At 38.9% G+C, this 17567-nt stretch overlaps 2 protein-coding genes, 1 long non-coding RNA gene and 1 pseudogene across 3 annotated transcripts; 3 read left to right on the top strand and 1 right to left on the bottom strand.

The window, feature by feature from the left end:
- Positions 1–6: 6 nt before the first annotated feature.
- On the top strand, positions 7–2069 carry LOC125476827 (annotated as a pseudogene).
- A 1998-nt stretch (positions 2070–4067) lies between these two features.
- On the bottom strand, positions 4068–5238 carry LOC125476966. Its single transcript, XR_007258250.1, has 3 exons — positions 4984–5238; positions 4794–4903; positions 4068–4143 (listed from the first exon to the last, which is right to left on the bottom strand). It is a non-coding gene; the product is annotated as an uncharacterized LOC125476966 (long non-coding RNA).
- Positions 5239–7899: 2661 nt separating this feature from the next.
- On the top strand, positions 7900–10550 carry LOC103928236 (F-box/LRR-repeat protein At4g14103). Its single transcript, XM_009337241.3, is given in 5 exon segments — positions 7900–8936; positions 8938–9918; positions 10054–10191; positions 10193–10239; positions 10336–10550. Coding segments are annotated over 5 exon segments (1266 nt in total). The 5' UTR covers positions 7900–8906; the 3' UTR covers positions 10406–10550.
- Positions 10551–11923: 1373 nt separating this feature from the next.
- On the top strand, positions 11924–16033 carry LOC103928237 (putative RNA polymerase II subunit B1 CTD phosphatase RPAP2 homolog). Its single transcript, XM_048583453.1, has 6 exons — positions 11924–12726; positions 12902–13636; positions 13751–13941; positions 14022–14285; positions 15074–15232; positions 15489–16033. The coding sequence occupies exons 1-6, from the start codon at positions 12063–12065 to the stop codon at positions 15591–15593; spliced, it is 2118 nt and encodes a 705-aa protein (XP_048439410.1). The 5' UTR covers positions 11924–12062; the 3' UTR covers positions 15594–16033.
- Positions 16034–17567: the final 1534 nt, after the last annotated feature.

Here is a 17567-nt window from a genome sequence, read left to right as displayed (position 1 = left end):
AAGGACATGAAAAAGAAGAGAAGCTATTTTATTCTGCAGAAGAAGGTGTTTATGTGTCAAAACTCTCAGTTGCAGTGTGCACTTTATGTCCATGTATATATTTTTGTGGAACTAATTTTGTGTGTTTAGTCTATATCAATTGAGCATGTCAATTCTGTTATATGAGCCATGAATGGTGATCCACTCTTATCAGAGATCATTGGTGAAATCTTAATGGATAGAATGTTGAATTTCTACTTATGATTCCTAGGTTGACCGAATGCCAGTAAACTAAACTTTAGATGTTTTTTTCCTTCCGGTCACCCACATCTAATCATAGTTGTACTCCGTCACTTTCTCTCTCCCACTTCCTTCTTTTTTTAATCTTTTTCAATTTTGTTTATTTTTTAAATTATTATATATTTAGACACACTATGTGTGACTTATCAAGTATAGGCAGTACCAGTTGAAGAACAAGAGCAACACGGATTGAGCTACTCCTATCCACCACCAACCTTATGCGTGCGACTTTTATCTAGCACTTTGTAACGGAAGATAAAAAATGGCAAACAGAATAGGAAGGCAACAACGAAGAGATACAAATTACAGCAGAAAATAGAGAAGCCCAAGCTCAACTTTTTTGTAGTATTGATTTTCCAGAGGGAAGATCCCTCACTCTCAGCAAAAAAATAATAAAAGGGTTGATTCTACCAATTTCCTTTCAGCTTTGTCAGGCAAATATCCCTCACTCTCTGTAATTTATTAAGTGACACTGAATTTTGAATCTGGTTGCCCATTCCCAAATCAACAAAATTAGGGTTCTCCAATCTCTGCCGTGTTTCAATTGTATGTGTTCAATTTACTAGGAGTCTTTGTAGTAGCTTGATGCAAAAATCTGTAGGTAAAGAAATACACATTTTTAGAGTTGCTGCTGATGATTTTTTGTTTTGTTTTTGTTTTTAGTAAGAAAGTCCTAGATTCTGATGCCTTAAACAATTTCCTATTGGAACGAAGCTCACCATTACATGTTTCTTGTTCCGAGTATCGATTTCTCTCTCGAAATTACTGAATTATGTTTTGATGGATTGTTCTGTTTTGATGAGGAAGTGGGATAGCTTAATGGCCACTGCAAGTCGTGAAGAAGTTCAAGGAGTTAGTCCAGAGTGTAGGGTTTCCAGAAGGAATTGCTCATAACATCCTTTCGTTGCTCACATTTAGAGACCTCGCTCGCTTTGGGAGCTTATCCAAACGCTGCACGGAACTCTATTTGTCAACTCCAAAATTGAAGTTAAAATGGATTAAAGTTGATGTATCTACGTGCGATAAGTGGTCAAGTTTTTCAGATTCTGTGGATAGATTCATGAACCTTCGTGGGGATAACAACATGCATCAATTACGTATTAGATCGCAGGTTCCTGATCACCGTTCTGAACCCCTATGCATTTGTGATGGCAAGGAATTTCGATTCATCCCGTGGATTGAAAATGCTGTAAGGTGCAATGTTGAACTACTTGATCTTAATATCACTCGAGCTAATCGGAACACTCCATTCGAATGTCCATCTTGCATCTTTTCTTGTGAATCTTTGAGGACTTTGTCGGTGCGCATGATTAATGCAACTATCAAAACACCCTCCTTAGCTTGTTTGTCTAATCTAGAGTTCGTGAAACCGGAACGTGTAGCTATAGACGATGGGTTCTTAAAGTGGATCTCATCGTCCTGCAAGTGCATCAAAGAATTGAAACTTTATCATGTTTGTGGGGTAGGCGATATCACCATTGAAAGCACATCTTTGAGATCTTTTAGTTTTTTTACTTCTGGTAATAGACTTCGTCAACTCAAAATCTGTGGTAGGAAACTTGAAGATATCTTCATAGGCTGGGCTGTTAGTTCAAAGTTCAAACTATTGCACGTCATTAAATATCTTTGCTCCAAATCTTAAACATTTTTCCTGGAGTGAGGAAACAATCAACAACCAGCTGGGGAGTTTATCGCATTTAGAAATGGCTGAGATTATTCTGAGACCTGCAACATATGGATTTGGTTATTCTGGCAAGATATCGCGCATACTTCACAGTATACAGTGTTAAAGCTCTTGCTCTTGCCGAACATACAATAATGGTAAAAGTGACTACTCATCTTGTAATTGTTTTTATCTTTCTATTTTTATGCATAGAAACAAAACCTAGATAGTTTGCAGTTTTATATATATTCATATGATCGTTCCTGGCATTTTATGTATTTTTTCCTTGTAAACCGCAGGCTTTGTTCGAGGAATTTCCACGTCAATACCAACGTTAGATGGTGTTTTCTATTTGGTTATCAAAATTGGAAGCCTTTCTGATAAATTAGTGTTGGCATTGGTCTCTCTTTTTAGGGGAATATGCCTAATTTGAATACTTTGCACATGAGTTATTGTGATTGGTACATGGAGTCTTCTGAAGCAGACTGAGTGATCCACAATCAAGATCTTTGCAGCATATAAACGTAAAACATGTATTCAAAAGTTCCGGACACTTCAAAAAGCTATTGTTCCTTTGTTTCTTCTAGACCATCCAATAGTATGAATATATTTCCAAACTTTATGAAGAACAAACCGAACTAAAATATAGCAATAAATTGACTAATCCAAATGAAAGAAAAACTCGATAAATCAAAGTATGACAACCCAAAATAATTAAGAGTCATACCTGATTAGTTGCATTGCACCAACAACAGCAGTCTGCTTAAAATAAAACAAAATGACATCACAGGCCATAAGAAGATTGAAGCCAATTCAGGGCTTGTTGGTAATTCTCTTATAAGTGTGTGCTTGAACTTTGCTGTTGATAATTCTCTTAGGTGGAGTGGTATAACTTGTCAGGATGACTGTTTCGACAAAGCTCCGCGGAGTGGAAGACAGAGCAAACCTACATCTGACACGCCCCGATCTCGATGTCCGAAGGACAATGGGATGGGCACATGCTGACCAACACCCAAGGGTTACGCAAGCCATTTAATGAATGCATATACCGAGAACATGAGAAAACATGCATATAAATTTCACTCGAACTACATAATATAATAGTATTCAGCTGTCAATAAAATGATAGTGATAATGCATGATGACACGCCCCGACCCCGATATTCCCCGAATACCAGGATAGGCACGTGCTGGCCGACACCCGAGGGTGACGAAAGCCATTTATTGAGTGCAAATGCTGAAAACAAGGGATAAATAAGGTTTATAAATATAAAAGAATAATGAATATGCAAATAAGGACCGTGTTCAGAGCACACCACTAATCTAGAACACTAAAAGAAAATAATATAAAATTGAATGAAACCAAGGAGTGGGTCCTACACCAAGAGGACTCGAAGATGCCGATGCGGAAGTGCCTGGACGTCGGGATTGTATGCCTCGATTCTAAGTCCTGAAGGGGGCGCAAAACAAACATGAGTGGACCAAGTTGATATATATAATATAATAAAACAGTTATCAACATACTAACCCCCAGGTTTTCTGAAAACACTTATATATAATGATAAACATAGGTTTTCCGAAACCTAGCATGTCGTGCAATGTCTCAAATCATAATTCGCATAAATAATAAACACTAGTGAATGTCCGATATAACACTTCAGGCCCTATGCCGGCTCCCCGTCTCTGAGCACACAGTCAAAGGAAAATACACTTCAGGCCCCTTGCCGGCTCCCCGTCTCTGAGCAGACAGTCAGAGGAAAACACACTCCAGGCCCTATGCCAACACCAAACCGTCGCCCGGGACGGACCGGATCTATCCCTACGTCCCGTAGCGGAAAGGACCACTATGTAAGTACAAAATCAGTGAACATACATATATTGAAAATCAACTTCATAGTATAAAGTCATCCATCATCTATACTATAAAGAGGTGTTCTAAACATGTTCTAAATATCATATCGTCATCCATCAGATATTCTATAAGAACATGGGTTATAGGAAAAATAGTAATAATTCAAACTAGCCTCAGTAAGCATGTTATCTCGTAAAACGTTTCATAAAACATAATCATCAAATCATGCTTTTCCATGTATGCATTTCTACTATCAAACATGCATTTTTAGAAGGGGTCCACTCACAGTACTTTGCCGTCAAAAAGCCACGCCATCTAGCGAAGAAGGAAACGCCGCAGATAATCGCCCCTAAGCACATAAACGGTACATTTAGTCAAACTCTACTCAAACGGTTGAATTTGGGAAAACGGACATCGGAAACGGGTTCAGGACGTCGAAATTAGCCTAGGAGGGGTCCCGCACGAAAACCCAAAAAGTCAACCCCCGAGGTCAAAGTCAACGTTGACCGTTGACCGGTCAAAGTCAACGCTGACCGTTGACCGGGTCAACGGTCAACATGTCACGGGTCAACGGTCACGGGTCAGGGTCATGGGTTTTGGGTTATGGTTTTGGGCTAGGGTAATTGGGTTTGGGTTAGATTTTTAGGTGGGTTGGGTTGGGTAAAAACAGAAAATGGGTTTTGGGTTTTGGGTTTTGGGCTAACAGGCCCGAAGGCCTTAAATAAGAAAAAGGGAAATGGGTTTTGGGCTGCAACCAAGGCCCTAAGGCCTTTTGGGTTTTTAAAAGAAATAAACTAAAAATAAAAACTGAAAGGGTTGGGCTTTTGGGCTAAAACCCGAAATGGCCTAAGGCCCGTGGGGAAAAAGAATGGCCCGAAGGCCTGGGTGCCCGGAGAAGAACACCGGAGCTTCCATAGCTCCGGCCGACGCCAAAACTACAACCTAGACCCCGATCTAGGTACCAAAATGAAGCACTAGCCGAAAGGAGTAGCTTTATACCTTGGGTTCGCCGTGAAACGGCTTATGGTGGCCGGAAATACCTTCGAACCTCACCCAACTCGCCGGAAATTTTGGGTGTGCACTCACCCGTGCCAAAAACCCTCCAAAACCTTGGAAATCAAGAACCCAAGTTCAAAAACCACATCTAACCAACATCTAACAAGACTAAAAAGGGAGAAACCATGCTTACCCAACCGGAAAAACAACCAAAACTCGCCGGAGGTGCTCGGCGTACTCCGGCACCGCGAGCAGGGGAGAGAGAAAGAGAGAGAGAGAAGCAGTTCAATGGCGATGATGGTGATGATTTCCTCGAGTAGGTGTAGCTGTGGGTCTGTGTGTGTGTGTGGTTGTCACGGGTAGAAGAAGAAGAAGAAGAGGAATGAGAGTTTTCGAAAAGAAAGGAAAAAGGTGCAGACAACAAAAGAAAAGAAGGAAAAGAAGAAAAAAGAAAAAGAAGAAAGAAGAAAGGAGGGACACGGCAGGGGGGACAAAACAGGGGGTGGGCCCATTGGGCTCACCAATTAAGGCTCAAAAACAATTTTAAAAAGGAAGGTATCCCCCAAATTTTGTGAAAAAAATACAAAAATACCCATTTTCTTTCGTAAATCCCGGGACGGGTTGTTACACATGACATGTTCAGAGCATATATCTAATTCAAAATACAAGCGGAAGGTGCTATTACAAGTTGAGTCAAAGTAGAGGGGATGACGCGGTATCATTGGTAGGGGAATGCCTCGTAGCTCGGATTGTATGCCTCGTTCCTATGTCCTGAGGGGGCGCAAAACAAACATGAGTGGACCAAGTTGATATATATATATATATAATACTAAAACAGTTGTTCATCAACATACTAACCCCCAAAGTTTTATGAAAACTCAATAATATAATATGTAATAGGCTTTCCGAAAACCCTAGCATGCCATCAAACCTTTTATAAAACATATATCATATAGTGTGCTAAATAGTGGTGTCTTATGTAAATATCTTCCAGCAGAACCCATCTACCAACGCCTAGCCGAAGCCAATATAAATATCTTCCTGTTGTAGCCATCTACCAACGCCCCTTCGCAACTATATATAAATATCTTCGCAACTATATATAAGTATCTCCTGGCCGAAGCCATCTACCAACACCCAGCCGAAGCCAATATAAGTATCATCACCTGTAGGCAGAACAGTAACCAATAGAAAAGCACAAAAATCATTGAACATAATATTTCCAACATAATATATATATATATATATCTCATTGAAGTTCAATAGCTTAAACATCATATGTCAAAACATCTTCATAGTATATAGTCATCCATCATATATACTACAAAGAACATGAAAATCGATAAAGTATGGTATTCCAAAATATTCTCAGTAAAGCATAATAATCATAAAGCGTAAATCCAATTTACTCATAAACGTTTCATAAAACGTAACCATTAAATCATGCGTTTCATGTATGCATTTCTAATAGTAAAATATGCATTTTAGAAAGTGTCCACTCATAGATACTCCGTTGTTGTAGAGCTGTGCGAAATAGGAAGGACGAAATCGCCACTAATAATCGCACATAAGCACATAAAGGGTCCCGAGTAAAATGATTGAATTTACGAAAACGGACATCAAAAACAGATTCAGGCCATCGAATTACGCTAAAAAGGGTCCCGAGTAAATTTTGAAAAAGTCAACAAAAGTTAACACAAGAATATTTCAGAGAATATTCCAACCTGGTCGGGTCAAACAAATCTCGGTTGGGCACCTGGTTAACGGGCTTAGGGTTTGGGTCAGACTGTTTCAATAGGCTGGGCCGGGGCTTAAAAGGTTTTGGGCTTAAGGCTACTAGGCTGGAGGCCTAAGTTCGTACGGCCCAAGGGCCTGGGTCCAAAAGGTTTATGGGGTGGATGGGTTTGAAAATTGGTCTGGGCCTAAAGGCTTGGCCCAAAGATTTGGGTTGGGCTGCAAGGTTTTGGGCTGGGTTCAAAGGATATGGGTTAGGTTGACCCATTTTCAGGCCAATGAATTGGCCAGTTTCTGGGCACCACTTCAAACACCTATTACTTCTCCATTACTCCGAGCTATTTTATGCGATTCACACATAAACACAACTTAAAACAAGCTTTGATCTAACCCTAAAACATATCCCAAGAGTTTCTATAAGCTTACCAACGTCAGAAAATTACAAAAAACGTCGGGGATGAACAGTGACACCATCACTATGGGGTTCCACGGCATGGGGTGTGGTGTTCTTAAGACCTCTACGTCCAGTGATGAGGTCTGGGGTTGTTGTTGTTGCTTGTGTGAGTAAAACTCAGACGATAGAGGGAAGGTTGACAGAAAGAGTGCACGGGGAGGGTGGAGGAAAAGAGAGGAAGTGAGAAGTGAGGGAGAGAAAGAAGGTTATAAAATAATAAAGAGGGATAAGAAAATCCCAAGAAGGGAAAGGGGGATCTGAGTAAGGAGGGGGATAAAGGGACAAAAATCCCATGTGGGTCCCACGGTTCGTAAATTAATAATGTAAAGGACGAAACACAAAAATATTTGACAAAAAGTACAATAATTTGGGACGGGATTTCACAACATCTAATTAGACAAATAATACAATAAAAAGTTAGTTCAAGCACACATTCTTATAAATAAAGTAGCAAAAGCGATAGTGAAAAGAAGGCAAGGATAGGGAAAAAGAGACCTAGAGACTACCGTAGTATTAAATTGGCCACGCTACCCTTCGCAAAGGATTAGGATTCTCTCCCCTCCTTTTTCCATCCCCTTCTTTCTCACATTCTCTATTTTGTTTTTCCTCTTTCTATAAAAAATTAATATAAGATGTTAACGTAGCTTAATCGTGACCGTTCAAATATGAGGGGAGGGAAGGGGAGGAAAAAAAGAGGGGAGATAATCCAATTCCCTTTGCAGAGGTCTCCTCAGAATCCATGAAGCTTGGTATATAGCATAAATTAAAGAGAATTCATGGGTTTTTCTGCAAAAGGTCCGGCCACCGAAACCATTTATTTGGTGATCGGAATACCCCAATCCCCAAGAGCACTGAATAGAAGGAAGAAGAGGAAAAGAAAAAAAAAACTGAAGTAAGTGGAGCGGTTGTATTAAGGAAAACGTGGGAGCGGTTATGTGTGTAAACTGTAGAGAGACAAAGAGGGAGAAGAAGGGGTCGTGGGTTTTTATCTTGAGAAAAGTATTCCTGCTATTTTGTTTCCATTATTTTCTTTTTAATTCTCTTTTTGTTTAACATATTTTTCTTTTTTATTTTTGACAAAAGTATCCCTGCTATTTTGTTTCCATTATTTTCAACTAGTTGTGGATTTTTTTTGTTTGAGGGGCCTTATAATCCAATTATTTTTGATGAAGTTTTGAGACACCAAACTCTCTTTTTGGCTTTCTAATATTAAAGATTCGTTTATATATGGCTGTTTTAATGAAATTGTCCTTGATTAAAAAAACTATTTTTTGAAGTAAGTAGAGCGGTTGTGTTGAAGAAAACGTGGGAGTAGTTGTGTGTGTAGAGACATAGAGGGAGAAGAAAGGGGTTGTGGGTTTTTATCTTCTCTTTCTTTTTCTTTTGTGAAGTTTTCAAACAACAAAATCTCCTTCTAATTTCTAATATTAAAGATTAAAGATTAGCAGTATTCATTTCGTAAATTAAAGATTCTAATTTAATTATAAAATTAGGAGCCCGAAAGATAGAAGAGGAAAAGGGCGCGAGCGAGTCTAGGGATTTGACAATTTCCATTGGAGATGCTCTGAAGTAAGCTTTGCATTCGCCCGATTCTAACAGTTTTTCCAGCTTCCAGAGGTAAGTAAATCTCTCTCAAGAGTTTATTCACAGACCTTGAAATCTGACACGACATTCCCAAACTTGCAAAATTAGGGTTCCTCCCTTCTCTCGTTTCTCTATATATATGTATAGATATATGTGAAAACATATGATTCTCCGAGTTACTTGTGGTTATTATAGCTAATGAAAACATATGATGATTGGTTATGACTTGAGCGATTTCCGATTGGAGCTGAGCTTGCCGTAACAGGTTTTGAGTTGCAGTTTCAATTCTGTCTCGTAACTCTTCAATTATGTTTTGATGGGTTATCTTGCAACTAGGGCGCAGAATGAGTAAGCGGGCGGCTGCTGCAGGTTGTGACTTGTGAGGGTCTAGGAGTTTATATGGAGTGTACGGCTGACAGGCTTAGTAATCTTCCAGAAGGAGTTGCTCACAACATCCTTTCCTTAGTCACATTTAGAGACCTCACTCGCTTTGGCAGTTTATCGAAACGCTGCAGGGAGCTCTATCTGTCAACCCCGGGATTGAATTTTAGCTTGTGGCAATTTGATGTATCCACGTGTGATGAGTGGTCAAGGTTTTCAGATTCTGTTGATAGGTTCTTCACCCTACGTGGGGATAGCAACATACATCACTTGCGTATTGGTATGCGGGTTCGTGATCACCGTTGTGAAACCCCTTGCGTTTGTGCTGCCAAGGAATGTCGAATCATCCCATGGATCAAGAATGTTGTAAGGTGCAAGGTGGAACTGCTTGATCTTCATATGATTCTACCTGACTTGAAGACGCCATTTGAATTTCCATCTTGCATCTTTCTTTGTGGATCTTTGAGGACTTTGTTGGTGCGCATACTTCATGGAACTATCAAGGCGCCATCCTTAGCTTGTTTGTCTAATCTCGAATGCTTGAATTTGAAATATGTAACTTTAGGTCAGGATTTCTTCAATTGGATCTCATCATCCTGCAAGTGCATTAAAGAATTAAATCTCGATCGTGTTTGTGGGGAAAGAGATATCACCATTGAAAGCACATCTTTGAAATCTTTTAGTATTGTGACTAGTGAGGATAGACTTCATCAACTCAAAATCAGTGGTGAGAAACTTGAAGATATACACATAGAGTGGAGTTCAAAGTGGTGCTGGTCATTAAGTATCTTTGCTTCAAATCTTAAGTATTTGGAATGGCCTGGGAACATGGTCGTCAACGACCAGCTGGGGATATTAGAAAGGGCTGAGGTTTCTTTTGCCCCTCAAGCATATGAAGCGGAGGGGAAGGCATTTGACTTACTTTGCAGCATACAACGGGTTAAAGCTCTAACGCTAGATCAAAATACCATCATGGTAAAATAATTACGCTTCAGGCTAATTGTTATCTGCAACAGAATTGAGAGTGATGGTTTTTTACTTGATTTTGGTAATAATACAACATTTTATTTCTTTTTGTTGTTTAATTTTTATTTTTGCAATTAACTGCAGGCTTTGTTCAAGGAAGGTCATGTGTCAGTACCACCATTAGATGATGTTTCTGATTTCCGTATCAACATTGGGAGCTTTAGTGATAAACTAGTGTTGCCATTGGTTTCTCTTCTTAGGGTAATGCCTAATTTGAGTATTTTGTACCTGGCGTCTTCTCCGTCATGCTTTTCATACCGTAAAAATGATGTAAGTAATAGATTCTGTTTGACAATTATTATGAATTTCTTGGTATGTTTTAGGAACCTTGCAATTGATCTACTTGCTGCCTTGTCTCCTTTTCAGTGTTCAGGTTTTAATACGAAGTACTGGAAGTCACAAAACCTTCCTTTTGTTTCTCAGCTTAAAGAGGTAACTGTAGAGCTTTCCCAATTTTCCTATGGTTCTAACCCAGTTGAGTTTACAAGGTTTATCCTTGAGCATGCTCGCAACTTGAAGAAAATGGTCATAGTTCATCCACCCCGCTTTGCAAAGGCATCTCTCAACAAGTTGAGAAAAAGCGAGAAGACTTCCAATGCTCACGTTGTCTTCTGCAGAAACAAGTACTAAGAAGAAAGTAAACAGGAAAAAGAAGGGAAATTGTTATGTTTTGCATAAGAATCTGTTTATATCAAACACTTTAAATCGAAGCGTGCGTTATGTCACATTTCGGGTATTAGTATATTTTCATTCTTCAATTGAGAGCCAAATAAATGTTTTCCATTGAATTTACTGTATAAGAAAATTGAAGGACGAAGGAAATAAAACCATTCCAGATTCTATCTGGATTCTCTGTTTCCTATTTCCTACCCTAGCTAGAAGATTAGGGTTTCATTACTTGCCTTTTTGGGCTTTGCATCCTTGTGCGTCAAGGAATCCTAAACTTCAACTTATACTCAAATTCACTCTATAAATATATATGTGTATGAGATCAATCGATCTTCCTGGCCTTATTGTGCTACTTTTGGTATTGTGGTCGTCCTCGGAATCATCTCTCGGTGAGCGGAGAAGCACGTCGGAGATCTTCAAGGAGTGGACGACAAACCAGGGACGAGTTTACAAGGATGCACAAGAGAAGGAGATGCACTTCAAGATTATCAAGGCTAAAGGGAGAAGAATTTATACTACCTAGGCCTCAATGGCCTTTTGGATTTAACTGATGGAGAATTTAATCCCCAACCCGTGGTTGTTTTCGGAAGCCATGGAACAATGGAACCGTGTATAATGATTCTATTAGGATGTGATTACCTCCTTGATTGCTTGTAACTAGGCTATATTTGATTAGTGTCACATGAAATCCCCTTGTATCGCCGAGGTTTTCAAAAAAAAAAATGCTATACTACAATTTTATAGTTTTGCATGTACTCTTGTTTGAGAATAATATAGTACTCAGATCTCTTTGCTTATTTTTTTTTTGTTAATTTTTACTCCAACTTAAAAATTATGTATTGGTATTATGGTCTAGTTGTTATAGCGAAGAAATTCATATCAGATTTCTTTGCTTATGGAGAGCCCGTTCAAATGCGTACATACAAGGGTAATTATTTGTGTGCAGCTTAGCCAAACAATCAATTTTAAAAAATACGCGTCAAGTTGGAGAATAACTTGTATAATAAGTTACACCAAGTTGGAGAATGATTTGTATAATACAATTACACGAACGAGATTTGGCTGCTGATTCTTTCAACAGTCAAGTTATATTCCAATTACACTGTCATATTGACGTTATATACCAATAATACAAAAACATGTATTAGTTCCTCTTTGTATATTTTTGAATTATTGACCCGAGATGTCAATGTGACCGTATATCCACGTCGTACAAATTGCTCTGGTCAAATAAACTGGATCATATTTGTCTCTGGATTTGACCCACAATAAGTGCTCGGGTTGCCTCTTTGGATTTGACCCACAATATACTCGCGGACTTAACAGAATCAACCGATCAACCGAACTAGACAGAGTCGGTGTTAGAGAGCTTCAAATTCCAAATTCCTAATTGCGATCGGAAACCCCCTTTTCTCAGCAAAAAGATGGAGAAGAGCCAACCGCCGCCGCAGCAGCAGCAGCCCATGTCAGTGAAAGAAACAGTGTACAAGCTCCAACTCGCTCTCCTCGACGGCGTCAAAACCCTTGACCAACTCTACTTGGCCGGCTCAATAATCTCCCGCTCCGATTACGGCGACGTCGTCACGGAGCGCACCATAGCCGACCACTGCGGTTACCCTCTATGCCCCCATGCCTTGCCTCCGGAATCCTCCCGCCCCCGCAAGGGCCACTATCGCATTTCACTCAAGGAGCACAAGGTCTACGACCTTCATGAGACCTACATGTACTGCTCCTCGAGCTGTCTTATCGAAAGCAAGGCTTTTGCCCAGAGTTTGAGCGAGGAGAGGTGCGATGTCTTGGATTATGGCAAGGTTGAGAAGGTCTTGAGGGCTTTTGGGGATGTGGGTTGGGACAAAGGGGAAGTGGGATTGGGGGAGACTGGGGATTTGGGAATTTCGAAGTTGAAGATCGAAGAAAAGAGCGAAGCGGAGATTGGGGATTTGGGGATTTCTAAGTTGAAGATTGAAGAAAAGAGTGAAGTGCAGTTAGGGGATGTGGGCGTGGTTGGTCCCTCTAATGCTATTGAGGGCTATGTTCCACACAATCAGCGGATATCCAAGCCATTGGGTTCGAAAAAGAACAAAAAAGGTATCTGCTTTTTTGTTTTTTGTTTATGAATCTGTTATTGCCGCAACTGTATTATATTTAAGTCGAGGAGTCTATCTGATGCCTGCTCAGGTTTCTAGGATTGTTTTGTTTTGTTTTTTGTTGGTTGTTACTGTGTTCTGTTAGTGTTCTCTTAAGTGAGGATTGTATATTGTAGGGTCCAAGGGTAAAGAAGCGAAAACGAGTGGCGGGAAAGATATGATCTTTAATGAGATGGATTTCATGAGTTGTATAATCGCTAGTGATGAATACAGTGTGTCCAAAATTCCACCAAGTTCTGGGGAGAATGGTTGTGAAACTAAGTTTAAGGAATCAGAAGAAAAAGTTGCTCATATTAAGAATGATTCTGAAAAGAAATCCAAACAATCAAGAGGGGGAAAAAGTAAGATTTCCAAGGAAGATGATCTTGGCATTCGAGAGGCGCCTTCAACTTCAGAGACTTCTCAAACTATTTTGATTAGAAGTACTAAAGAAGCAAGAGAGGAATTCCCTGGTGATGAGGAGAAATCAAATGTGCCAAAGCTAAGATCCTCTCTTAAACCTTCAGGGGCAAAAAAACTTAATCGCTCTGTTACTTGGGCTGACGAGAAGGTGGAACATAGAATGAATGGTTATGATACATTGGGCAGTATGCACAAACCTTTGCTTAAACCTTCAGCGGAAAATGAAGTCGGTTGCTCTGTTACCTGGTCTGATGAGAAGATTGATAGCACTAAGAGTAAAAATGTTTGCGAGGTTAGAGAAGTGCAAGGTGCAAAAGAGGGTTCTGGTGTATTACGGAATTTGGAATTGCTAAATAATGAACGTTTGGAATCCGCAGAATTCTGTGCCATGGCATTGAGGCAGGTAGCAGAAGCTGTTGCATCTGGAGAATCTGATGTCAATGATGCTGGTATGTCATTGTTTGGTTTAAATGTATATAGTAGGTAGCATATTACATGTTGGTGGAACTTGGTTGTTTGATATTTGATGGCGTTTCTTTCCATGTGTCCTTTTCAAATGTCAGTTTCGAGTGCTGGAATTATTTTATTGCCACGTCCAGATGGTGCGGATGAAGAAGAGCCTACTGAGGATGTTGACATGCTTGAACCAGAACAAGCTCCTCTGCCGCGAAGAAATCCTGGAATTCCAAATTTTGATTTGTTTGACTCTGAGAATACTTGGTTTGATGATCCACCAGAGGGTTTCAACTTAACTGTAAGATTGTAAATTTAAGGTCATTGCATATTATTTCTCTTTGGAAGTTTTGTGCTAATGATACCTTTCATGTGTTTCAGTTATCACCTTTTTTAACAATGTGGAATTCACTCTTTACATGGATAACATCATCTACACTAGCATATATATATGGGAGGGATGAAAGCTTTCATGAAGAATTTCTCTCTATTAATGGGAAAGAGTATTCCCGTAAGATTGTTTTGGCTGGTGGCCACTCTTCTGAAATCAAGAAAACTCTGGCTGAATCTCTTGCTCGGACTCTACCAGGAGTTGTTTCCCAACTTAGGCTTGCAACACCAATATCTAGTTTGGAGCAAGAAATGGTATTGATTTTGAATCTTTTGCGTGTTTTGTTTGAATTCTGATGAAAATCTGATGAATGAACCTGCATTAGTGTACCCTATAGTCAAATAATTTTTCATGCTTAACTGTTTGTTTATAATTCTAGTTACATCCTCATAACCAGATTTGAAAACTTTGTATGTGATGGTTAAGTATATGTTATAGCCCATAACAAAAACAAGACTTCAAGCCTTTTGGCTGCTTTAGGACTTTGCAGTTTCCGCATGGTGCCATTGTCAGACATTTAAACCTAAGTTTACTGCTTTATATACATTTCATATTGAACACAAGTTTTTTGGGAATACATGCAACTCTGCTCACTGTTCTACTTTTAGTTGAAGCACTTGCTTTTGTGTTTATGTATCATTAACCACGTAAAGGATTCATTTTTTGAGGATACGTTACATCCATGGGTTTTGGTCTTCCAGCAGGCATTTCCATTATCCAAGTGATTTCAGTGGAGTTTACAACTCAACCATGATATGTGATAAACCAGGACTAGGAAAAGATATCTTCACCTTTGTAGTTCATAGGAGCTACTTTCCATGTGTCGATTTTACATTTATCTTTATTTACTTGTATTAGGTTTCGAATTCCTATGCTACTTGAGTATTGTGAGCCGTGACACTTTGTATGTGTTTTGTTATGTTTGGCATGATCTTTATCTGCGCGCTTTAATCAGTATAAGAAACCCTGCAGTGCAGCTAAATATTACATTAACATTGTTAAGTTTGTGAATGTGACATGTCACTGAGGTGTTTCTGTACAGAGCTGCATGTTGGAGACGATGACTTTTGTTGACGCGCTACCAGCTTTCAGAATGAAACAATGGAAAGTGGTTGTTCTTCTTCTCCTTGAAGGTCTCTCTGTTTGCAGGATTCCTGCACTCGGTCCTCACATGCCAGATAGAAGGACACTGTTTGACAAGGCAAGGCCCAATATGTGTATCTTTATAGCTTATTAACTTATTTATTTTACGTACATGAGAACAAAAATGGAAGTAAAGAAAAAGATTCAGACAGAAATGTGTTTCACTTTTCTTATCAACTAAATCTAGGTATGCTTAGACTGTGTAGTAATTAACATACTAATATTGGTTCTCGAACTGTATATACTGTATGAGCTTTTTAAAACAAAAACGTTAATCTGTACATGTGGTTTTGGTTTTGGTTTTGGCCAAATAGGTGCTGGATGGTTCCCAGATAACTGCAGAACACTACGAGCTTATGAAGGATCATATATTACCCCTAGGCCGAGCACCCGAATTCTCAGCTCAGAGTGGTGCTTAATGGAAATGAAGGTTTGACTTCAAATTCTCTGCTCGTAGTTGTATTGATCGTAGACTTGAAAGCTGTTGCCTGCAAAAGTAGCAGTTGGGAGAACCCTGTTTTCGAAACTGATTGGAGAAAAACCATCCACCGCCGACTCTTTCAGCGCTGGAAGAACGATGTTGAAAGTCCGAAGCTTCATTGTACATGTTTTCGGAACATTTATCGGACTGAAAATGTTAAGACTTACTATTTTTCACTTCCTTTGGTAATCTATACAAATGCTTCCTGCAAAGCTACGTACCAGGATAGGATGGAGAGATGGTCTCTAGAGTTTTCGGTTTTCCTTGGTTTCGAGTTGTATTCTAATCTTATCAAAATTACGTAGATGGAGATTTGAACTCGAGTGCAGATGGGACAAGCATATTGTTCTAGTCAATTTTTCAAATCTTATGCGTTCATTTTGTGTGTGGTCTCTATCATTGGTAGACACGTGTTAACTTTGTGTTTTTTTTCATAAATTTAAGTTATATCAATCAATGATAGATGTTTGGTTACATAGAAAATGGGTGCAGAAGATTTGAACTCGGAAATTTGAATATCGATTTAGTCAACTTGACTTTGTTCATGTCAGCTCTCTAGAAAGTGTTATTGAAGTATACTATTGAAGGGGTCAGGAAAAGGAGTTGATATTATCGTAATTAAATTTGACTAAGAGGCATCAAAGTGTGTTTTTGTTTTGGACACGTGGCTGGTCTGAAGGTGGTAAAGTAAGAAGTTGTTAAGAGTCAATTCACAGGAGGATGATGGGCTTTGATCGGCCTTCTCTTTTACCGGCAAAGTATATTCGCATGTTGGACTATTAGTCTGGGCGCCTAACCTCAAAAAGACAGAAATACCCTCCTAAACATTTATTTTATCAAACGTTTTAATCTAATCATCTGATTAAGCAATTGGAATATTATCTGGGGAAAGGGATCCTCTGCGGATCCCTTCTTCCTAATCCTAAAGATTCATCAATCCGGATCATTAAAATTTGATCTAACGGTTAAAATTAGTATAACTTTTAAAGTGAGCCTCTATTTATAGTCGTTAGATCAAAATTTAAGGGTTTAGAATGGTGGATCCTTAGGATCAGAAGGAAGGAATCCGAAGAAGATCATTTTCCATTATCCGGGACTTGGACCTATTATGTCGTACTTCAGCCAAGGTCCACAATAAAGATACAAAGGGTTAAATTCCAATTATACCTTGACATTTTTTTTTGGAAATATACATGTGAGAAGTGCAAAATGAGATTTTTTAGAATGCCATTAACAGTTTTTTTTTTTTTTTTTTTTTTTTTTTTTTTTTAACAAAAGAAAGTTTACATATAACAACATAGGCGGATCTTCAGACAATTCATATCAAACTTTAACTTAGGTTGTATTTTGGAGTATCATTAGACCAAATTATTATAACGTTGTTCTAAAATAGCAAACCCATATATTGTCGTGTTTGTTTCTCTATAAGTAATTTAGAAGATGAGACTATGAGTACTGTCAAAAAAGTTCAAATTGCACGTTTGAGACCAATGTGAGCATCACTTAAGGGTAAAACGTTCGAGCGTAATTTTATGACTCAACACGCTTCAATGTGAGATATCATGTTCAACTTACTTACATGACTATTATGATAATTATTATAGCAAACTATGGTGTGATCAGGTCCAAAATTTCCATTGTCAATGTAGATAAAAAGAGGCGGTGCTACTTACATAAGGATGGGCAAAATACCCATGGGTTTGGGTAATTGCGGTTACCCACCTATTTAAAGTTCACGGTTATGGTTATGGGTAACTGTTTAGATGAACAAACGGTTATAGGTATAACCGTTTATCCGTAAAATTTAAATGGACGGTTATGAATATTACCACGATTATAACGGGTATCCATCAATTATGGATATTATCCGTGGTTATAACGGACATTCATTTACCCATTTAATTTAATATAA

Source organism: the organism of the source record quoted next, unplaced genomic scaffold (genome assembly GCF_019419815.1).
Source record: "Pyrus x bretschneideri cultivar Hongxiangsu unplaced genomic scaffold, Pyrus_bretschneideri_v1 Contig2, whole genome shotgun sequence".
NCBI classification, from domain to species: domain Eukaryota; kingdom Viridiplantae; phylum Streptophyta; class Magnoliopsida; order Rosales; family Rosaceae; genus Pyrus; species Pyrus x bretschneideri.
Note: the sequence above shows the minus strand (reverse complement) of the source record. Positions and strands in the feature narration are given on the sequence as shown.

Excerpts from the sequence above, each read along its gene's own strand:
- LOC103928237 (XM_048583453.1), top strand. The coding sequence starts at position 12,063 with ATGGAGAAGAGCCAACCGCCGCCGCAGCAGCAGCAGCCCATGTCAGTG. Across the intron at positions 13,637-13,750 it reads ATCTGATGTCAATGATGCTG|TTTCGAGTGCTGGAATTATT; the intron begins GTATGTCATTGT and ends TTCAAATGTCAG. Across the intron at positions 13,942-14,021 it reads CAGAGGGTTTCAACTTAACT|TTATCACCTTTTTTAACAAT; the intron begins GTAAGATTGTAA and ends CATGTGTTTCAG.